The following is a 24,542-nucleotide window of genomic DNA, read 5'->3' as shown; positions in this document are numbered from 1 at the left end:
ACAAGGAGACACATATGTGTAAGCTGGACAAGTCAGGTGATTGTGTAGGGTGATCTAACTGAAATCAACAAAGAGGAAAACATTTTTGTAGGGTTAGTAGAATTTACCAGATGGTTGATTCCAGTGAAGCATATTTGGGAGGCTTGTTTCACTTATGGAGGGTGGAGATAATAAAAAGGATGGTTACACCCTCTGAAGTATGAAGCACTGTCAATAATGTGAGTGTTTCAAGTACCCAATGTGCTCAGTCTACTGACCTCGGAAGGCTTGAATGGACATAGCTGTTTAGTAGCTTCTTGTCCTGTGTATCTCCTTCAGGCACTCTCAAATATTTAGGCCACAACACTTTGAATCCTGGCTTTGTATATTTGATTTTTCAACATTGTAAGTGGCCTCAAATTTCACAGCTTGGAAAGTGTTGTTGGCTAAAAAGCCGGAAATGGATATAGGTGCCAGAGGAGCACTTTGCACCCTAGGATTTCTATTCTTGCATTTACAATAAAAATGACCAGCTTGCAACGTGCTGTAAGCTAAATAGTCAGTATTGGTATGTTGTGTTGTGCATGACAAGGGGAAGTTTATCATCTACATGCAACTGTTTCATGTTTGTTTGCACAATCAATGACATGGTACTTAACAGTGGAGCTCAGTTGCTAAGGGCCATGAAGAAACTTTGCCTCTGAGGTTGAAACATTGGCAGGTGCACCTTATTACATATTAATATTGCTTCACAAGGCTGTGGAGATGGAGTGTTTTACAGAATAAGGTACAGTGTTGCTTGATCTAAATTCTCAGAATACTCCAGACTAATATTGTCTAATATGTGCCCCTGTGCAGTGATCTAGTTCGGGCATACTAGGGTGTTTAAATAGAGCATTTCTCAACATGAGGGGGTCTGTCAAAGAGAGAACTGAACCACTAAAATGCGCTTTCATATTTAATTCTCATACTAAGCTGGCGGCACTCTATAGAGCTTGCCATGACTACAAAGCGACTGGTTCTCTTTTTTGGTGCTCCACTGAGCGCATTTCTGCTAGGCTTTGGGGATCCTTATTTACACACCTATGAATTGAGCATTCCAGGTTGGGTGTGGTGCTGTTTAGGTCTCTTCCCAGCCAGCTGCAGCCTGTGGAGGGAGTTGCGGTGGGGAGGGGCAGGGTGGGGGGTGTTAAAAACCGGAATATAGATAACTGGAGCTAAGTAAACAATGTAATTAATAAAACGAATTTCGTAGCGCGGGCTGCATCACATTTGGCAATGCAGGGTGCGCTACGAAATTTGTTTCATTTATTAAATTGTTTACTTACCTCCAATTATCCATATTCCGGTTTTTAGCACCCCCCGCCCCGCCTTTCTACCCCAACGCAACTCCCTCCACGGGCAGAGGCTGCTCACAGCCATCTACGATCAGGTTAATACACCAATTCCAATGCCTTCGAGACTGTGCATCTTGTAGACCAGCAGTTCCTAACCTGGAGCCATGACGCCTACTCAGAAGGTAAGCAAATGCTTCAAAAATGTAATAGCATTAGCACATTGATAAAGAATATTTACAATTTTGGGACGGCAAAGTCATATGCATGGAAAAGATGTGTTCCCCTGCCCTGAATGCAACTGTATTGGTATCTGGATTCCTAAAGCTGATTTTTTTTGTAATTGGCAAACATGTAACATGGGTGTGTGCCATGACATAGGTCTGTCTCAGGGATTATGGTCTTGGTGAATCGGGAGCAGCACCCAAAGCGCTACACTCATAGTGGTGAAGGCAGTTAAGGAGCATGAGTGTGGTGGTGGGAGCATACAGTTTAGTGATCAGTAGTAGTGAAGAGGATATTTTTACCCTGTGCCACTGAAGTGAGGACTACAATATGAAGGGTGAAGTGTTGTGAAGCTCGCACATAGTGAGTGTATGTGCTGGCAGTGTGTTTGTTTGTAAAGAGCACACCTTCGCTAAATGTAGAAAACTTTTAGTGCTGAACAGTGCGTGCAGACTGAGTTTGTTTGCTGGCTGCATAGGTACATGTGGAAAAGTGTTGGACTGAAAGTGTTATGTGAAAGTACACTGAGTGAATGTACATGCAATGGTGCATTGTATGGAGGATCCTCGGTTCCATTTTGGAAAGCCCAGGTTTGCCTGGTAAAGACAATGAGGAGGAGAAAAATCTCCCCGGACAGATTTGCATATTACTGTATTCCTGTGAGCTGGGTAGGGACACACTGGAGGGAAAAGGAAGATGAACTCTTTACATTTCAAAAGACTGCTCTTTAACTCAGTGATAGATCACAAGGAAGGGGCCTGGACACATCTGAGGAAGGGAGATGGGGCTGATAAGAGAATCATAAAGAGTAGGGCTGAGGGTATAGGGTTAACCTTTTATCCACATATCGCTGTGGCTGACATCCAGGTGTGAACTCTGGTCACTACCATGAATTTGGACAATCAGTTTCCGAGTTGTGCCTGCTGTGGCAGAGCACTTTCATGAAGAAAGATGAAAAGGAGATGTGCAACTTTAAAAGAAGCAGAACCCCAACATAAAACTTCAATGACTCAGACCTTACAACATATTTGGTGTCTGGAAAAGGATTACATGAAAGGGAGGTTGAGCCCCCAAAATGTTCCTATCTGCCAAGCAGCAAGATGGACTGTGTGAGAAGGGGAAGCTCTGCAGGACTTCTACCTGTGACCAAGACTGGGGGCCAAGACCTGTTAGTCTCCCTACTGGGTGATGGGACATCACTCGTGGAAACCAAGACCACCTGCCCTGGAGCCTGGAAAAGCAGTGAATGTCTGGTTACCAAGACCACTGTGCTTGGTGAGGAAGAGGAGAGTGCTGGAGGGAGCAAAGTCCATTGGGGAGCCATACCGTGAGGGCTCCCTGTGTGAGGATTAGGCTGAACACTAATCAGCCCATCGCCCGTGTACAAGACTGTTTTGAGACCACATTCCCGATCACAAAATTCATTCATACATACCACTATGAGTCGCTATTTGGAAGGGACGCCCTAAACATGCCCCTGCCAAATACCAAATAGCTGACCCATTTTGCGATTCGATAACAAGTTACTGATTCACAAAATAGGGTTTGATAAAAGTAAAAAAACCTTTTTTGCTTTCACAAATGGACCGATTTTTTGAATTGGCCCGTTTGTGAACACAAAATTGGTTGATACATGTGGCCCTACATCACCCCGAAGGAGCCTTGACTGTTTGACCACAGCTACCATCGACAGTCAAGTACAGAACGAGTACTAGGCGCAGTAGAGCGGAATCCATAGTAGGTCGGGCCCCAGGACATCAGGAGTAAAAGGCCTCAATCACCACAGGTGGGCCCTGGGAAAAGGGTTCTGATATACATAAAAAAGCAAAACTGAAAATGTATTAGCAAATCAAAAAAAGCTTTTTCAGTGAAAGTCGGACATAACCAAAACTACACAGGTGTTATCACTTATGCCAAAATTCTGTATTGTTACCTGAGGTCATTTGTATACTCAGTTACAATAATGGTAAGATTGCTCCATGAGTTAAAATCTAGGTGCTTTGTCTATTGTGATCCACCAGAGTCACGGCCAAATCCTTGGTTTGAGAATTTAGCCTTCATCCTTTCGGGATTGGGTAATAGTAGCAACTGTTAACATTCATTATGTTTCCCTCAGGTGTGCATTGCTATAGTAAGTCGCTTTTTAATAACTGTAAAAGCCTTAATCATCCACACAACACTTCCTGACCTAAATGGAATAAAGCATTCTGATGCTTGGGCTCCTGAGTATCATATAGGAACTCCTACTTTTTTTCAATATAGCAATTGCCAGGACAAGAACTAAATGCTTTTTAGACTTAACTGCTTGAGCAAAATATATGTGCATTTACATAGGATGCTTACTAGGTACAAAACCCTATGTCTTTATTGATCTCTGCGACCGATGTAACCTGGATTTACACTGTTTTATTTACTAGGAATAATCCACAATGCAAGTGATTGGAATAAGAAGGTTAGCACTTTATGACTGATTTAGTTATCAACATGAACTGCTTGGGAATTACACATACATTTGTACTCCGGGTTGCCCCTTAATAAACGGAAATCTTTGATTTTCCTGCTAGCCCGCCTGGCAACTGTACCCATAGAGCTCCTAACTGACCTGGGATTGTGATGGGAGGTGGCAGATGTAGATTCCCAGATATTGAGCCTCAATGTGTACAGGATGGTTGTTAGACTAAAAAAGTCTGAAGTCTTTTGGAATAAACTGCTGCTGTCTTTAATGGGTAGACTGGCAGTGGCTAAGTTTGATCAATGAGAATCCAATATCTTCAGCGACATTTGCGCAACATTTGCGCATGGATGGCTGCCAATCATCTTGCCCTCAACACTGATAAAACTGAGGTTCTCTTTTTCAGCCAGAAATCGACTCCCCCTGCAACCTTATGGTGGCCCACCGTCCTCAATCCTCCTCCCATACCTGTGCAGTCTGCCCGCAACCTTGGCTTCGTATTTGACAACACCTTGTCCGGGAAAACCCAGGTCAATAAAGTTACGGCGGCCTGTTTTAATAAGCTGCGCATGATCAGGAAGATCTTTCCCTACCTTCCCCAGACCTCCCGCAAAACGGTGGTCCAGGCACTTATTACGGCACATCTTGACTATGCCAATAGCCTATATGCCGGCGCCCCCCAATATCTTATTGACCGACTACAAATCATCCAGAACGCGGCAGCAAGGCTTATTGGAAATATCCCCGCCCGTAACTCGGTCAGAGCGTACCGAGATGAGCTACATTGGCTTCCCATAGCCTGTCGCATTGACTTCAAAGTTTTGATCCTTGCCTTCCGGGCAATTAATGGCACTGGCCCGGGCTACCTGAGCAAAAGGCTCAAGATATCTTCCTCAGTAAGACACCTGAGATCTAACAGCCTTCACTTGCTGAACGTCCCCAGATTCAGGCTCACTCGAAGTGGCGGCAGAACTTTCACCGTTACAGCCGCCAAGCTCTGGAATAGCCTACCTTTAGACCTTAGGTTTATCGAATCTGAGCAAGTCTTCCGACGCAAACTGAAAACCTGGCTGTTTACTAAACACTAATTAACGAGCTCCCCTGCAGTCCATGGTTTTTCTTTTCAGATGGACATGAACTAGGCAACCCTCTCTGTGATAAACTTGTAGTCTTAGCGCCGGGACACCCCCGCTGGAGGTAGCTGCGCGCTCTATAAGCTTCGTAAATAAATAATAAATAAATAAATTACATTTTACTCTATTTTTCTAAATTGTGTGGAATATTTCTTGCATTGCTGTTGTATGATTACTTTACACATTTGCTCTAAGTTAAGCTTGACTGCTTTTCTGCCAAACTACCACAGGGTTAAGCATAGGTTAATTTAGTCACTTTTTGTGGTTCATCCTGACAGGGACTGTGTTTGTTGCTAGAGGAGGGCTCAACCCCCCCTCAACCAAAAACACAATTTCTAACCGTCATGAAGACACAGACACTAAAACAGCTATACACACACTTTAGACTCAGGCACTGGGCCACAGAATCATGGATACAAAGACAAAGTTTGAGAGACACTGACACAACGAGACAAGAACTCTAGGATAAAGACAAGGGCTATGGGACAGGAAGGCACAAACCTAGGGACATGCTGATAAGGACTCTTGGTCACAGTTAAACAGACTCTTGGACTATGGATAAACATATACCATGACAGGGAACCATGAATACTGGGACATGGACACATGCACTAGTATAGGAAAGTGCAGAAGACATGGGCACTGGTCAAGGAGACTGTAGACACAGAATCTGGTACAGGGAGAGACAGACCCTAGTAGTTAAAAAAAATGTACCCTGTGTCAGGGAGAAGTAGATTCTGTTGTCAGGGAGACAGATGCATCAATACAGGAAAAGACAGGCATTGGGATAAGAAGACACAGATATGGGGATAGAGATTCTCAGTCACAAGGACAGGAGGCGCTGAAACTGTGATAGGGATATGGAGAGTGGGACAAGGAGACACATATGTGTAAGCTGGACAAGTCAGGTGATTGTGTAGGGTGATCTAACTGAAATCAACAAAGAGGAAAACATTTTTGTAGGGTTAGTAGAATTTACCAGATGGTTGATTCCAGTGAAGCATATTTGGGAGGCTTGTTTCACTTATGGAGGGTGGAGATAATAAAAAGGATGGTTACACCCTCTGAAGTATGAAGCACTGTCAATAATGTGAGTGTTTCAAGTACCCAATGTGCTCAGTCTACTGACCTCGGAAGGCTTGAATGGACATAGCTGTTTAGTAGCTTCTTGTCCTGTGTATCTCCTTCAGGCACTCTCAAATATTTAGGCCACAACACTTTGAATCCTGGCTTTGTATATTTGATTTTTCAACATTGTAAGTGGCCTCAAATTTCACAGCTTGGAAAGTGTTGTTGGCTAAAAAGCCAGAAATGGATATAGGTGCCAGAGGAGCACTTTGCACCCTAGGATTTCTATTCTTGCATTTACAATAAAAATGACCAGCTTGCAACGTGCTGTAAGCTAAATAGTCAGTATTGGTATGTTGTGTTGTGCATGACAAGGGGAAGTTTATCATCTACATGCAACTGTTTTCATGTTTGTTTGCACAATCAATGACATGGTACTTAACAGTGGAGCTCAGTTGCTAAGGGCCATGAAGAAACTTTGCCTCTGAGGTTGAAACATTGGCAGGTGCACCTTATTACATATTAATATTGCTTCACAAGGCTGTGGAGATGGAGTGTTTTACAGAATAAGGTACAGTGTTGCTTGATGTAAATTCTCAGACTTACTCCAGACTAATATTGTCTAATATGTGCCCCTGTGCAGTGATCTAGTTCGGGCATACTAGGGTGTTTAAATAGAGCATTTCTCAACATGAGGGGGTCTGTCAAAGAGAGAACTGAACCACTAAAATGCGCTTTCATATTTAATTCTCATACTAAGCTGGCGGCACTCTATAGAGCTTGCCATGACTACAAAGCGACTGGTTCTCTTTTTTGGTGCTCCACTGAGCGCATTTCTGCTAGGCTTTGGGGATCCTTATTTACACACCTATGAATTGAGCATTCCAGGTTGGGTGTGGTGCTGTTTAGGTCTACTCACAGCCAGCTACGGCCCGTGGAGGGAGTTGCGGTGGGGCAGAAAGCCGGGGCAGGGGAGGGGCACGGTGGGGGGGGTGTTAAAAACCGGATTATGGATAAAAATGCGATGCAGCCCGCGCTACGAAATTCGTTTTATTAATTAAATTGTTTACTTACCTCCAATTATCCATATTCAAGTTTTTAACACCCCCCGCCCCGCCCCGCCTTTCTGCCCCACCGCAACTCCCTCCACGGGCTGTGGCTGCTCACAGCCATCTACGATCAGGTTAATACACCAATTCCAATGCCTTTGAGACTGTGCATCTTGTAGACCAGCAGTTCCTAACCTGGAGCCATGACGCCTACTCAGAGGGTAAGCAAATGCTTCAAAAATGTAATAACATTAGCACAATAATAAAGAATATTTACAATTTTGGGACAGCAAAGTCATATGCATGGAAAAGATGTGTTCCCCTGCCCTGAATGCAACTGTATTGGTATCTGGATTCCTAAAGCTGATTTTTTTTGTAATTGGCGAACACGGAACATGGGTGTGTGCCATGACATAGGTCTGTCTCACGGATTGTGGTCTTGGTGAATCGGGAGCAGCACCCAAAGCGCTACACTCTTAGTGGTGAAGGCAGTTAAGGAGCATGAGTATGGTGGTGGCAGCATACAGTTTAGTGATCAGTAGTAGCATTAGTAGGACAATTTTACCCTGTGCCACTGGAGTGAGAACTACAAGCTCACTCACCTTTTTAAAAGTTCCACTGCTGTGTACTTAACTCACCTTAAGCCTACATCCGGTTAGATGTGGAGTGGTGCACAGAGTAAGAGTAGTGGTTCTGCGTTAGATGTATGTGTCCCTTGGAAGGGTATAGTACAAGGACACAGCAGTACTGTTTAGTGCATGTGTGGTTGGTACATGTACTGAGTGTATGTATGCTGAGAGGAATACCTTACATGAGAGATGTAGGGCTGTGCAGTGCATGTGTGCATAAATAATGTGCTGAGTGTATGTGTCCTTATGTGGAGTACAATATGAAGGGTGAAAGGTGAAGGGTGAAGTGTTGTGAAGCTCGCACATAGTGAGTCTATTGTTTTGTAAAATGTAGAAACCTTTTAGTGCTGAACAGTGCGTGCAGACTGAGTTTGTTTGCTGGCTGCATGGGTACATGTACTGGTACAATGCATGGAGGAAAAGTGTTGGACTGAAAGTGTTATGTGAAAGTACACTGAGTGAATGTACATGCAATGGTGCATTGTATGGAGGATCCTCGGTTTCATTTTGGAAAGCCCAGGTTTGCCTGGTAAAGACAATGAGGAGGAGAGAAATCTCCTCGGACAGATTTGCATATTACTGTATTCCTGTGAGCTGGGTAGGGACACACTGGAGGGAAAAGGAAGATGAACTCTTTCAAAATACTGCTCTTTGACTCAGTGATAGATCACAAGGAAGGGGCCTGGACACATCTGAGGAAGGGAGATGGGGCTGATAAGAGAATCATAAAGAGTAGGGCTGAGGGTATAGGGTTAACCTTTTAATGCACACATCGCTGTGGCTGACATCCAGGTGTGAACTCTGGTCACTACCATGAATGTGGACAATCAGCTTCCGAGTTGTGCCTGCTGTGGCAGAGCACTTTCATGAAGAAAGATGAAAAGGAGATGTGCAGCTTTAAAAGAAGCAGAACCCCAACATAAAACTTCAATGACTCAGACCTTACAACACATTTGGTGTCTAGAAAAGGATTACATGAAAGGGAGGTTGAGCCCCCAAAACTTTCCTATCTGCCAAGCGGCAAGATGGGCTGTGTGAGAAGGGGAAGCTCTGCAGGACTTCTACCTGTGACCAAGACTGGGGGCCAAGACCTGTTAGTCTCTCTACTGGGTGATGGGACATCACTCATGGAAACCAAGACCACCTGCCCTGGAACCTGGAAAACCAGTGAATGTCTGGTTACCAAGACCACTGTGCCCGGTGAGGAAGAGGAGAGTACTGGAGGGAGCAAAGTCCATTGGGGATCCATACCGTGAGGGCTCCCTGTGCGAGGATTAGGCTGAACACTAATCAGCCCATCGCCCGTGTACAAGACTGTTTTGGGACCACATTCACGGTCACAAAACATTCATACATACCACTATGATTCACTATTTAGAAGGAACGCCCTAAACATGCCCATGCCAAATACCGAATAGCTAACCCATTTTGCGATTCGGTAACAAGTTACTGATTTGCAAAATAGGGTTTGATACAAGTAAAAAACCTTTTTTGCTTTTACAAATGGACCGATTTTGTGAATTGGCCCGTTTGTGAACAAAAAATTGGTTGATACATGTGGTCCTACATCACCCCGAAGGAGCCTTGACTGTTTGACCACAGCTACCATCGACAGTCAAGTACAGAACGAGTACTGGGCACAGTAGAGTGGAATCCATAATAGGTCGGGCCCCATGACAGCAGGAGTAAAAGGCCTCAATCACCACGGGTGGGCCCTGGGAAAAGGGTTCTGATATACATAAAAAAACAAACCTGAAAACGTATTAGCAAATCAAAAAAAGCTTTTTCAGTGAAAGTCTGACCTAACCAAAACTACACAGGTGTTATCACTTATGCCAAAATTCTGTATTTTTACCTGAGGACATTTGTATACTCAGTTACAATAATGGTAAGATTGCTCAGTGAGTTAAAATCTAGATGCTTTGTCTATTGTGATCCACCAGAGTCACGACCAAATCCTTGGTTTGAGAATTTCGCCTTAATCCTTTTGGGGTTGGGTAATAGTAGCACCTGTTAACATTCATTATGTTTCCCTCAGGTGCGCATTGCTACAGTAAGTCGCTTTTTAATAACTGTAAAAGCCCTAATCATCCACACAACACTTCCTGACATAAATGGAATAAAGGAGTCTGATGCTTGGCCTCCTGAGTATCATATAGGAACTCCTACTTTTTTTTCAATATAGCTATTGCCAGGACAAGAACTAAATGCTTTTTAGACATAACTGCTTGAGCAAAATATATGTGCATTTACATAGGTTGCTTACCAGGTACAAAAGCCTTTGTCTTTATTGTTCTCTGCGACCGATGTAACCTGGATTTACAGTTTTATTTACTAGGAATAATCCATAGTGCAAGTGCTTGGAATAAGAAGGTTAGCATTTTATGACTGATTTAGTTAGCAACATGAACTGCTTGGAAATTAACACATACATTTGTACTCAGGGTTGCCCCTTAATAAACGGAAATTTGAATTTCCTGTTAGCCCGCCTGACAACTGTACCCATAGAGTGCCTAACTGACCTGGGATCGTGATGGGAGGTGGCACATGTATATTCCCAGATATTGAGCCTCAATGTGTACAGGATGGTTGTTAGACTAAAAAAGTCTATAGTCTTTTGGAATAAACTGCCGCTGTCTTTAATGGGTAGACTGGCAGTGGCTAAGATGGTTGTACTCTACTGTGCTGTCTGTATAGCCTCCAAAACATGCTGTGTCCCAGTAACCTTGTTGGTATTTAGGCAGTTGAACTCTATATTGGTGTCTCTTTACTGGGCCAGCCGTCGTAGTACAGTGTCGTTGGCCACTCTGAACCAGCAGTATGGTGAAGGGGGATCCGCGGCCTCTAGAATGAAACTTTATTACTATGCAACCCACCTACAATACATGGCCCGGTGGCTGGAAGAGGGAGATAACTGGAAGACGAGACTACCTAAGGGATGTGTAATGCCAGACAATGTCCCAGAGGCACTGAGGAGGGGAGTGGGGATTACGGAGGATATGCCGTATATAGTCAAACAAACCATGAATATCTGGCAAAAAGTTGTGGAGCGTGTCTTATTACATGCTCCATTCCATCAAGAGCTCCCAGTATGGATGCTTTCCCCGGTGCATAGTATGATGGAAAATATATCCTTTCAAGCATGGAGGGAGGGAGGGAGGCTGTGAAGAGATGGCAGACCAACACCGAGCCAAGACATTTATCTCCTACAAACAGGCATGTGAGGTCTTTGGATGGGGCCGAGGTCAATATCTCCACTATGTGGGACTGTCTGATTTACTCAAAGTACCTTGGCCCGTATATCCCACCATCCCCCGAACAAGCCTGATGCTGGGTATAATGATCACATGCAGAGTGGGAAGTAGACTAGTCTCTCTCCTCTATAGGGCAATGAGGGAGGATTCGAAGGGCCCCCTTCGGGCGCACGCGGCCTGGAAAGTGGGTTTTACTGAACCATTAGGTGATAATAACTGGACGCTAATAAGTGCACTCAAACACTCTGTATCATCCAATGCACGCTTCCAATGAATACGCTACAACTACTTACATCACACACACATGACCCCAGAGAGGTTACACCGTATACCACCAGACCGGCCAGATACGTGCCCTAGGTACTGTGAAATGGGTGCAGACTTTATGCATTTAGCATGGAGCTGCCATGATGTTAATCAATTTTGGGGTCAGGTGGTGAGGAAGATGTGGAGGGGCACTGTCATTAGTATTGAGGTGTATACGTTGCACTGCTTAATGGGACATGTTTGAATACCTAAAAGGCACAAGATGGCATATATACTCCTCCAGCTACTGATAGTATTAGCAAGACGCAGAGTGGCAATAACTTGGATGTGCAAGCGCCCTCCTATGATCGAAGCTTGGCTGAGTGATGTGCATGAATGGACATTAGCAGGGGAAGCCCAAATAAAATAGTCAAAGGGATCCCAAAGTAGAAGAGGTTCTCGTGAATGCAGAGCGAACTTTGTAATAATTTTTTATCATTAGACTCCAACGCAAGTGATCAGGAAGAGTCAGGAATGCCTGAAGACATGACAGAGGCAGAATCAGAGTGATTGTGAGGCCGAACCTCTGTTCCCTGACGTTTTTACCATGTTAAAAAAGTCAAGGGCTCGAACTTTTGTCATGACATACTGCTGTACTGTCTTACAAATATGTACAAACACTGTGCACTAGTTTCATAGGTGTTGAAAAGATAAATAAAGGTAATTAAAAAATAAAAATGTGAGACACCATTCACTGGAATACACTCACCACCGAGTTAAGACCACAAGGTACCATAGGTACAGAAGTACTTCCCCCATTTCACATTAACACAACTTCACCTATGTTTGGGAGAGGAAAACTGCCCAAGGCAATGTTCTGGTTGAGACAATGCAAGCCAACACTGTTTATAAGATGAGGAATATTATATGTGCAACTGTGTATGTTACAAAAATATTCTTTCAACTTTAACTACAGGCAGGTTAGTGACCTAAAATGAGATAAACTTGGGAACAGCCAAAAACGAAATACTTCCCTGCGCGACATGAAACAGCCAAAGACAAAGATATGTAGCGAAAAGAGATTCAAAAGTAAATAACTGCCTTACCTCATGAGGTCTTATAATTTCTTTATCTAAAGGACACGTAGGCTGTTCATTATGTTCTCTGTAAATAAAAAAACAACATATAATGTACTTGCATAAGTAGAAAATAGTGTATTTTAGTTAAACTAAAGCCAAGAATAAGTCAGTTTGTAGCTGCCCAAGTATTGATTTATCATAATATATTGCTCTGTTGAACACATACCCTGGGCGCACAGACTGGGAGCATGGCATTGGCAAAGGCAAAGGCTGCAATCAAATGCTGCTGTGCGCTGCTGAAAGTTGTATAAAGTGAGATCTGGTCATATGGGAGCTGGACACAGAGCATGGTCAGAATAAATGCCCTGCTTCAACGTAGTGCACAGGTACTCAGGCCAAAGTGGGTTGGTTAAAGGCTGTATACAGCGTTTCTTATTTTAGCGTGGAGCCAAAGTATATCACTAAACCCACAGCCAAAATATTTACTGCAAATGTTTTGTAAGAGAAAATAAATTTATGGTACTTTTTGCAAAAGAGGAAATAATGTTGCTTTAAAAAATAGGAATTTCTTTTAAACATCTCCCCTGACGTTATGGTGTTTAACATAAAAACACTGAAATTTGTCAATCATGGTAAGGAATACAACCATAAAAGTCCCCATTGCACTGCTCACAGATGTCATCAGCAATTACATCATCAGTGATATCCATGGTGACATCACATCACATCCCCGCTGTAAACATCAATGACAAGACTAACGTTCCTCAACACCTTTAATCTCCCAAATGAACTGGGCGCAACTTTGAGCCACACCCAGAAGGCTCTGTAAGCATAGACTAACATTTGCACAGAAATCCGAACTACTGGCCTAACTTATGAGGCCCCTTGCGGCACAAGAACGTCACTTTTTTGCCTTTCCGGAGACGCAATGTGCCCAGGCATATTTATAAGGCAACGTAAAGCCACTCTCCGTGGGGTTTCATGGCCTTATAAATATGTACCCCTTTCATGGAGAACACTGCGTGAAAGGGGTGTTCCATGGGTGTTGCTGTGGGTGTTCGCATGCAACATCCATGGAATCTGAAGCATTCCCAGATTTACACGAAATCGTAAACCTGGAAATAAGTCAGAATCTAACACCATGCCATCTTGCAGCACATATAGAAAGAGGAAATCACCTGAATTGATTTATTTTGTGCAGGAAGGTGTCTCTTCCTGCAGAAAATCATTCAGCCCCGCGACACAGCCACTATTGCACCATGGTGCAAGGGTGCCTGCGTTGGCGCATGCCAGCCCATTGTGCGCCAGCGCTGGGGAAAAAGACAGGAATGCACCGTATCTCATAGATACAGCGCATTCCTGCCCTTTTGTTTTGACATATGGCAGCACAGCAAGATTCCTTGCGGTGCTGCTCTATGTCAAACCCTCATAAATAAGGCCCTGAGTGTGCAAGAATGCTGAGCACAGCGCCCAATGGTGCCCAGTCCCTTTAGGCACAGGATGTGTGTGACCTGACCTCAAGACCCAGGCCAATTGGGCTCTCTTGATGCTCAGCATGCTCTGGGTGCAGTGCCTGCACCTAAGGCATGTACTCCGCACACCTTCTCCTAAAACCCTCTAAACATAACCTTTAACCCTGTCCAGTGATATCTAAGGTGGAGTGTGAGGTAGATATTTTGGAGTTATCAGCTTAGAGATGGTAAAAGAAGCCTGTTGTAATGTCCAGAGAGAGGCAGGGATGATGCAAACAGAATTTACTGAGGGGGCCTACCCCTAAGTCGTGTTGCTCAAGCCAGCACAAAATAACTGACCAATGTGGAAAACTTTATATAAGTAGTGTATGACACAAATGAGATGGCAGCAGTTTCTACATAATCTACAACAATTTCCTTTTCTCATGGATGAAAAAACACATATTAGATAATACAAAATACGAGAAAAGTCAAGGACGTTGGAACATTCTAAGCACTCCAGAAAACACTGAAGCATACCTCATGAACAAGTTACTTACCTTTAATAACATTCTTTCTGATGGATACTCTAACAGCAGATTCTCTCCCTTAAAATACTGATCATGCTCCAGACTGGATCCGGAAACCTTTTCTCCATCGCAGTGCTTCTGAGTGCCACTAGGTGGCCCTGCAGGTCTGTACTGACTCAACACCACCCCAGAAGTGATGGAGCGGAGCCGCATACACGCGATAGGGATAGGTTCTGCGACTTGTATCAGCAGTGGGACTTATAGGAAAACCGTGACTTGTGTAAAGCAATATGCAGCTTTGTTTCCCGGTCTCAAATCAATATAGAGTATATGAGGGCGCACTAATGCACAAGTTACTACTTGTGTAACGATATATCTGTAAGAGACATTAGTTAGTGATAGATTTCTTACCTTAGAATATCCCCAGGCGTCAGACTGGATCCGGAAACTTTTGCGTAGCAATACCCCTGCGCGTCGGTAGGCGTCGTCCGCGGGTCCGCGTCCGTCGTCGGCGTCATTAGCGCTCGAATGACGGCGCAGATTACTTAGACGCCGCCCTAGCACGCTGACATCAGTTCTTATAGACAGCTTTTCTGCGCCAGATACGCAGAGCCATGATAAAACCAACACTGGTGCCATGAAACTAAGGCCCTGAAAGGGGATGACCTTAACCCTAGATATCGGTTCGCAGAACGGGGAGGATGGGTGGGTCGGTAAGGAATCTATCATTAACTAATGTCTCTTACAGATATATCGTTACACAAGTAGTAACTTGTGCATCTGAAAGAGACACGTTAGAGATAGATTCCTTACCTTAGAATAGATACCCCAGCAAATCCAACCCCGGTGGTGGCTCTGCGGACCAATAATCACACCAGAAAGTCCTGGAGGACGGAACGGCAAAAGAAGCCATCCCTCTGGACTTGGCTGTCCAGGCAGTAGTGTCTTGCGAACGTGTGCAGCGAGGCCCACGTAGCTGCTGGAAAAATGACCTGCAAGGGGACTCCTCGGCCCAGGGCAGTAGAGTCGCCCTGGCCCGAGTGGAGTGGGCCCCCAGCCTAACAGGAGGTTCCTTCTTAGCCAAGGAGTAACACGCTTGGATGCACAACACGATCCACCGAGAGATGGTCCGCTTGTGCACCCCCCGTCCTTTCTTAGCGCCCACGTAACCAACAAGGAGTTGGTCATTCAACCGGAACTGGCGTGTGCGATCCAGATAGTAAGAGAGCGCACGTTTTGGGTCCAGACGGTTGAGCCTCTCTTCCTCTTTCGAGGGATGCGGAGGCGGAAAGAAGGTGGGCAAGGTGATGGACTGCCCGATGTGAAAGGCTGTGACTACCTTGGGCAGGAAAGAGGGTTTTGTCCGCAACACAACCTTGTCCGGATGGACAGAAAGGAAAGGAGGTGCAGAGGAAAGAGCCTGGAGCTCACTCACTCTCCTGGCAGAGGTGATGGCAACCAGGAAAGCAGTCTTCAAGTTCAAGTTCAAGTTTAAAATTTGTATAGCGCACTACTCACCCAGAGGGTCTCAAGGCGCTTGAGGGAGGGGGGGTGCTTTGCTTATCGAATATCCAAGTGTTTTGTTGTTTTCTGAAGGAGAGGTGGTTCTGTGTAAGGCGGAGGTGGGTGGGGAGAGAATTCCAGGTCTTGGCCGCTAAGTAGGAGAAGGACCTTCCCCCCATGGTGGATCTTTGGATGCGTGGAACTGCGGCGAGGGCTAGATTGGACGAACGAAGTTGGCGGGTTGGAGTGTAAAAGGACAGGCGCATGTTGAGGTATTCGGGTCCTAGGTCATAGAGGGCTTTGTGTGCGTGGGTGAGGAGACGGAACGTTATTCTCTTGTTGACGGGGAGCCATTGGAGGTCTTTCAGGTGTCCGGAAATGTGAGTTTGGCGGGGGATGTCTAGGATGAGTCTGGCTGAAGCGTTTTGGATGCGTTGGAGTTTTTTCTGTAGTTTGGTTGTGGTTCCAGCGTAAAGGGTGTTTCCGTAGTCCAGTCGGCTTGTGACCAGTGCATGGGTGACCGTCTTTCTTGTTTTGGTGGGGATCCAGCGGAAGATTTTTGTGAGCATACGTAGGATGTTGAAGCATGATGATGAGACGGCGTTGACTTGTCTGGTCATTGAGAGGGAGGAGTCGAGGATGAAGCCCAGGTTACGAGCGTGGTCCGTTGGTTTGGGTGCATTTCCCAAGGCCTGTGGCCACCATGAGTCGTCCCAGGCCACCATGAGTCATCCCAGTTATGAAGCGGCTCAAAGGGAGTGCACATCAAGTAAGTTAGAACCAGGTTCAAGTCCCACTGGGGCATCACGAAAGGAACAGGGGGGAACATATGAGTGATGCCCTTTAAGAATCTGTTTACAATGGGGGACTTGAACAAAGAGGGCTGATCAGGTAGCCTTAAGAAGGCTGAAAGGGCAGAAAGGTAGCCCTTGATAGTGCCCAGAGCAGAGCACTGCTGGGCAAGAGAAAGATGGAAGAGGAGAACCTCAGTAAGAGGGGCATTGAGAGGATCCACAGCCTTTGCTGTGCACCATGGCACAAATCTATTCCACCTGCAGGCTTATACCGACTTTGTGGAGGGACGTCTGGCTGCCAGAATGACATTACAGACTTCAGGAGGCAAGTCAAATGGCCTTGTGATCGTGGGCGAACGGCGGACTGGAAAATCAGGCGAGGAGGCCGGATATAGTGAGCGATAGTGATTTATTAAGTCTTTGTACAGTGGATTGCGGGGACAGGGGAAGAGGTCAGGTCCAAAAACCCCGGGCCGGGTATGCGTCTTCTTCTCTGTTGGCCGATTCTTCCGAGGGTCAGATGGGCGTCCGGGTCTTGCGTGTAGCTGCCTCGGTATGGTCGGAGAACACCTCGGAGGGCAATAAGAGAAGAAAGGGAGCTGTTAGTTACTTGGACTCGAGATCCGATCCCGTCACCGTTACCCGGTCGTGTGAGGAAGCGAAAGGGAAGTGAGGGAGGTACGGGTGGAGGAAGGTACGGGCGAGAGTTGGAAGGGGAAGTAAAAGAAGTGCACAGGGTGGTGGGTAAAGGGGTGCGCTTTATACAGTGCTAAGTGCGTATATACAATTTGCCTAGTGCCTACTGGTGACGTGCCTAGGATAGCGGGGAACAAATTTACATAGGGAGGGGATTCCTAATATGTACACAGTGCACCTAATGTGCTTAAGAGGGGAGCTGGTACTCACGCGCTCTGCCGTAACTCTCCTCCGAGTTACGGCCGCTCTTCAGCCACCTCCGTGGGACTCCACCACTCTTCGGACCACTCCTCGCTGTCTCCGTTCCCGTCTTCTCCGTCCGTCACCGCTCTAGCCGAAAGCTCCCGCCATGATCCTTCGACGGCGTCAGTCTCTCTCCTTCCGTCTTTTCTGTATCCGGGCGTCTGTAGAGAGGCGGGACTTCCTGGGTCGTAGGATAGTCCTTCCGGTCCTTCGTTCCACCTGATTGGACCCTGCAAAGGAGAGAGGGGCGGGATTTCGGTTGTCAAGGACGCTGTTGTTGGGGAACCCTCGCGCCTACGCGGGCATGATGCGGGACGAGGTGACAACAGAGGTGAGGGTGCGACTCGGGGTTGGGTGTCCCGTGTGGCGGGATCACATTCCCTTCCCCTAGCTGTCTTTCTTGTACCCGGTGAGGAAATAGGGTATCGAGACAGATAGTCGGCGTTACCTTGGTCTAAGCCTTTCCTATGCACGGTTGTAAAGTGGTATGGTTGAAGGGACAAGAACCATCGGAGGACTCGATCGTTGTGCCCTTTATTCTGAGCCATCCACTGTAGGGGAGCATGGTCGGTATAGATGGTGAATTGTCTTCCTTCTAGATAGTACCGGAGGGTTTCCACCGCCCACTTGATGGCGAGGGCTTCCTTCTCTACCAGGGCATAGTTTCTTTCTCGTGGGAACAGTTTCCTACTGAGGAAGAGAATGGGTTTCTCGTCTCCCTGGGGGTTCTTTTGTGATAGGACGGCCCCGAGTCCTTGTTCGGAGGCGTCTGTCTGTAGTATAAAGGGTAGTGTATAGTCAGGGCTTACTAGCACTGGATGGGAGGTCAGAGCGTTTTTCAGATCGGAAAACGCCTGTACCAAGACGGTCGTGGGCGTTTTAAGAAGGGCGTCCGTTTTCATGGATTTCTTTAAGAGGTCCGTGAGGGGGGCCGCTCTTTGGGAAAAGTTGGGTACGAAGCGTCTATAGTACCCCAGGAGCCCTAGGAAAGCACGAAGGTCTCTTTTGGTTTGGGGAAAAGGGAGGGATTGGATGGCTTCAATTTTACTTTCCTGCGGTCTTATCAATCCTTCGCCTAGGAGGTAGCCCAGATATTTAACGGTCTGCGCTGCTAGAGTGGTTTTCGCAGGATTTATGGTGAAGCCATAGTTCCCCAGGGAGGTGATGACCTTGTGAAGGTGCTCCAGATGTTGTGTCCAGTGGTCACTGTAAATGACGATATCGTCCAGATACGCGCCTGCATATAGTGAGTGAGGCCGTAAGATAGTATTCATGGCCCGTTGGAACGTGGCTGGGGCGCCATGAAGACCGAAAGGGAGGACTAGAAATTGGTACAACCCATCAGGGGTGGAGAAGGCCGTCTTTTTCCGGTCTTCTTCTCTGAGGGGGATTTGCCAATACCCCTTACAGAGGTCTAGCGTGGAGATATACTGTGCCTTCCCTATACGTTCGACCATTTCGTCGACACGGGGTAATGGATAGGTGTCGAAGGAGGATATTTTGTTGACTTCCCTGAAGTCTATGCAGAAGCGGACAGACCCGTCCGGTTTGGGCACAAGGACTATCGGGGAGTTCCACTCGCTCACTGATGGTTCGATGATTCCCATCTTTAACATCTGTTCTGTCTCGTTTCGTATTACCTCCCTGCGGGCCTCGGGGACTCTATAGGGCCTTTGTCGTATTACCTTTCCGGGCACTGTTTGTATAGTGTGTTCAGTGATGGTGGTGTATCCCGGAGAAGAGGAAAAGACTCGTCGCAATGGGAAAAGGACTGTCTCGAGTTCCTGCCTCTGTTGTGACGTGATATCGCGGTCAATACAGGGGGTGAAGGAAAGGGGACCCGGGTGAGGTGCTCCAGATAAAACCGGACGAGGTCCCTCCCACTTTTTGAGATGATTGACATGATATATTTGTGTTACCCCACGGGCGTGATCAATGTCTAGTTCGTAAGTGACCGGGGTCACCTGACACAGGATGGGATAAGGGCCCTGCCACTGTCCCAGGAGTTTTTGATCGGAGGAGGGTAACATCAATAGCACAAGATCGTCTACTACGAAGGTTCTGGGTTTGGTGCCTTTATCATACTGTCCCTTTTGCTTGGTCTGGGCACTCTCGAGATTCTGGCGTACTATGTCTCTTATGACTGCTAGGTGGGTTTTTAGATTTTCCATGTATTCTGGAAGGGGCCGAGTACGATCTGGTTCTGCTTCCCATGCTTCTTGGGCCATGTCAAGCAGGGTACGAGGGGGTCGCCCATATAACAGTTCGTAGGGCGAGTATCCGGTGCTACTCTGGGTGGCGCAGCGGATGGCAAACAGGGCCAGGGGTAGCATATCCTCCCACCGTTTGGCTTCCAACCCCAGCAGTTTCTTAAGGGTCTGTTTCAGGGTGGCATTGTACCTCTCGACTAGTCCGTCGGTCTGAGGGTGGTATGCAGAAGTTCGGATTTGTTTGATTCCTAGGTGGGAGCAGACCTGTTTCATCAGAGCAGAGACAAAAGGAGTACCTTGATCGGTTAAAATTTCTCTGGGAAAACCCACCCGAGTGAATACTGAAATGAGGGCCTTTGCAATGTTCTGTGTGGTGGGCTGTCGCAAGGGAAGGGCTTCAGGGAAGCGGGTTGCATAGTCCACAATAACCAGGGCGTAGCGACATCCGCTGCGGGAAGGTAACAGGGGTCCGATTATGTCCATCCCTACTCTGCTGAAGGGGACATCAATCACGGGAAGGGGTTGTAGCGGTGCCCTAGGGGGTCTGTACCTACTATGTTTCTGACACACGGGGCATTCTTTGCAAAACCTTTTGATGTGTTGGAAAATTCCCGCCCAATAGAATTTGTCCAAGATTGTTTGACTAGTCTTTTCTTCTCCGAAGTGACCTCCCAGAAGGTGACTATGGGCTAGGAAGAGCACCTTCTCCTGAAAGGGGCCGGGGACCAGGAGTTGGGGTTTCTGTTGGTTCCCACCCTGGCGATACAATAGCCCGTTTTTCTTGAAGAAGTAGGGACCTACGGTAAGGGGGTCCTCTTGCTCCACGGCCCTTCCCCAGGCTTCCTGTAGTAGAGGGTCTTCCTGTTGTGCTGCCCTAAATTCTCGGTCTGTTTGCCAAGGATGGTCATCCGGGATCACTGGATAGGCGCCTGTATATTCCCTTCTTTCTTTTTTCTTCTGTGCTTTGGATTTGGTTGGTTTGCATGCCTGTACGGGGGAGGACAATCCTTTTGGAAAGGGTGCTTCTTCCCACCAGTGGGACAGGGATTCAGTGGTGTCTCGTAACAGTTCTGGTAATCCTGGATAATCGCTCCCCAGAATCGCCTGTTCCGGTAGGGTGGGGATCAGTCCTACAGTGAGAGCGGTTCCGGGATCCTTGTCGTGTTGGACTTTTACCAGTGTGGTGGGGTACGTCTTTGTATCCCCATGAACACACTGTATGGCTACCGTGTTGGACGAAGGTTTAATAGGGTGCGATAAAGCCTGAGGTCTGAGGACGCTCTGTCGACACCCTGTGTCGGTTAGGGCCATTAAGGTTTGTCCATCAAAACTCACTGGACATCGAAATGGAGGGGGTGTGGCCCCGGGTATGGAACACACATAGTTACGCGCCAGACCCACTTCCATCGGCTCTTCTTTGTGCGGACATATTCTGGCGATGTGACCAAATCCGCCACAGCTATAGCATTGGGGTCCAGGATTGATAGGACGTTGTATCATCGGAGCGGGGAACACAAGAGGAGGGTCAGGCCTTCTGGAAACAGGGGGGCGAGGGGGTCGTGAACCGGTAGGAGGGTGAGATCTGTGGGGGTGCTCCTCTCTTCCCCTCTGGACCTCCTGGGCCCGGCTATAAGCGCTTGCGATTTCAATTGCCGTGTCCAGGGTTAGGTGGGCATGCTGGCGCACCCATCTTTGGGTGCTTGGGAGCAGGGATGACAGGAATTGTTCCAGGTATATCTTTTCTAGAATGTTCTCTTTAGTGGAGGTATCGGGTTTTAGCCAGCGGTTGGCTAGGTCTTTTATCCGGAAGGAGAGGGCTCTGGGGGTCTCCTGGGGTCCTTCCTTTACCTGACGTAATCGTACTCGGTACGTTTCCTCGTCAATGCCCAACCGTTCAAGGATGCATTTCTTTACATCTGCATATGGAGTGTTGCCCTGAATGTTCGCTTGCTGGTAGGCGGCCTGTAGGTCACCCGTTAGCAGAGGTCCAAGATAATGAGCCCACCGATCTGCAGGCCAGGTGGCCGCCTGTGCTAGCCGTTCAAAGTTAGTAAAAAAGAAGTCAGGGTCCTCCCCCGGCACATATTTCTGAAGAACCACCGACGGGAGGGAGGACATCGGCCTCGGTTGACCTAAGACATCGGTCAATTTCCCCATGGCTTGCTCATGGGTGGTCCCCTGTCCTTTTAGTACATCGTGGAGTTGTCCACGGTCATCCTCAGCTGTTTTTAGGAACTGCTCCATTAGCTTTCCCAGCTGTTCCTGGGATTCCGCCATCCTCTTCATCACGGCCTCCATACCTCCAGTTAATCCCACTTCTGACACCAGATGTGATCGTGGGCGAACGGCGGACTGGAAAATCAGGCGAGGAGGCCGGATATAGTGAGCGATAGTGATTTATTAAGTCTTTGTACAGTGGATTGCGGGGACAGGGGAAGAGGTCAGGTCCAAAAACCCCGGGCCGGGTATGCGTCTTCTTCTCTGTTGGCCGATTCTTCCGAGGGTCAGATGGGCGTCCGGGTCTTGCGTGTAGCTGCCTCGGTATGGTCGGAGAACACCTCGGAGGGCAATAAGAGAAGAAAGGGAGCTGTTAGTTACTTGGACTCGAGATCCGATCCCGTCACCGTTACCCGGTCGTGTGAGGAAGCGAAAGGGAAGTGAGGGAGGTACGGGTGGAGGAAGGTACGGGCGAGAGTTGGAAGGGGAAGTAAAAGAAGTGCACAGGGTCGTGGGTAAAGGGGTGCGCTTTATACAGTGCTAAGTGCGTATATACAATTTGCCTAGTGCCTACTGGTGACGTGCCTAGGATAGCGGGGAACAAATTTACATAGGGAGGGGATTCCTAATATGTACACAGTGCACCTAATGTGCTTAAGAGGGGAGCTGGTACTCACGCGCTCCGCCGTAACTCTCCTCCGAGTTACGGCCGCTCTTCAGCCACCTCCGTGGGACTCCACCACTCTTCGGACCACTCCTCGCTGTCTCCGTTCCCGTCTTCTCCGTCCGTCACCGCTCTAGCCGAAAGCTCCTGCCACGATCCTTCGACGGCGTCAGTCTCTCTCCTTCCGTCTTTTCTGTATCCGGGCGTCTGTAGAAAGGCGGGACTTCCTGGGTCGTAGGATAGTCCTTCCGGTCCTTCGTTCCACCTGATTGGACCCTGCAAAGGAGAGAGGGGCGGGATTTCGGTTGTCAAGGACGCTGTTGTTGGGGAACCCTCGCGCCTACGCGGGGATGATGCGGGACGAGGTGACAACAGAGGTGAGGGTGCGACTCGGGGTTGGGTGTCCCGTGTGGCGGGATCACAGGCCTCAACTGTCGCCGCTCAATCTCCAAGCATGGAGGTGGAGACTGGACAGGTTCGGGTGGAGGACCGTCCCCTGCTGCTGCGACAGAAGGTCCTCCTGAAGAGGCAGACGAATCGGGGGATCGACTGACATACTGAGTAGCTCGGGATACCAGTACCTTCGCACCCAGTCCGGAGCCACAAGGATGACTTGGGCCCGGTCGGGCTTGATTTTCCTCAGCACTCTGGGCAGAAGAGGTATAGGCGGAAAGGCGTACAACAGACTGCAACTCCACTCACAACGAAAAGTGTCCCCCAGCGAGTGCCGCCTTGGAAATTCCAACGCGCAGAACTGATGACATTGCGCGTTCTCTTCGGTGGCGAATAGATCTAACCAAGGCTCTCCCCACTGCAGAAAGAGGCCTTGTGCCACGTCTGAGTTCAGACGCCATTCGTGATCCATCATGCACCTTCGGCTGAGCTCGTCCACCCTGGCATTCAGAGAACCTGCCAGGTGTTGAACCACCAGGGTCACGCCCTGATGTTCCAGCCACTGCCAGAGGCGCAGAGCCTCCTGGCAGACGGTCCATGACACCACCCCGCCCTGTTTGTTGCAGTACCACATGGCGGTGGTGTTGTCCGTGAACACCTGCACTACACTCCCCCGGACAGAGCGGAGGAATGCTTTCAGTGCTAGATGAATCGCCCGCAGCTCCAGAAGGTTGATATGGAGCCGGGACTCCGCCAATGACCAGAGGCCTCTGATCTCCGCCTCTCCCATGTGGCCTCACCAGCCCTGGAGCGACGCGTTCGTCACAACTACATGCTCCGATTGGGGAAGGGAGAGGGATCTGCCACTGACTCAATCGCGGTACGTGAGCAACCACTGCAGCTGTCTCGCAGTGCCCTCTGAGATCATGACATGGTCGGACAGGTTGCCTCGATGCTGGGCCCACTGAAACTTCAGGTCCCACTGCAGAGCCCGCATCCGCCACCTGGCACATGCCCCAGAAGGATGCAGGAGGCCATCAGCCCCAGAAGCTGCAGCGTCAACCTGACCGAGACCCGGGATAAAGGCTGGAAGATTGGAATCAGAGCCTGAATATCCCGGACCTGCTGCTCAGGAGGATAAATCCGAAACTGCGCCGAGTCGAGGACCGCTCCGATGAAGAGGAGCTTATGAGAGGGGTACAGGTGTGACTTCGGCACATTGATGGAAAACCCCAGCTGGTGCAGGAGGTTCGCCATTGTCTGGAAGTGGCTGACGACTGTCTGTGGCGAGCCCGCCTTCAACAACCAGTCGTCGAGGTAGGGGAAGACTGAAACCCCTAACCTGCGCAGATGAGCTGCGACCACCGCCATCACTTTCGTGAACACCCGTGGG

At 47.9% G+C, this 24,542-nt stretch overlaps 1 protein-coding gene across 1 annotated transcript in view; it reads right to left on the bottom strand.

The window, feature by feature from the left end:
* The window catches only part of TRAF5 (TNF receptor associated factor 5), a 253,278-nt gene that overhangs the window by 95,534 nt on the left and 133,202 nt on the right, over window positions 1–24,542 (bottom strand). Inside the window, exon 5 of the mRNA XM_086927840.1 lies at window positions 12,476–12,533. Coding sequence (XP_086783966.1) covers window positions 12,476–12,533 — 58 coding nt within the window. The remainder of the gene's footprint in view (window positions 1–12,475; window positions 12,534–24,542) is intronic.

This window comes from Lissotriton vulgaris, chromosome 6 (assembly GCF_964263255.1).
Source record: "Lissotriton vulgaris chromosome 6, aLisVul1.2, whole genome shotgun sequence".
Taxonomy (NCBI): domain Eukaryota; kingdom Metazoa; phylum Chordata; class Amphibia; order Caudata; family Salamandridae; genus Lissotriton; species Lissotriton vulgaris.
The sequence above is the reverse complement of the archived record's forward strand: the minus strand, read 5'-3'. Positions and strand labels throughout refer to the sequence as shown.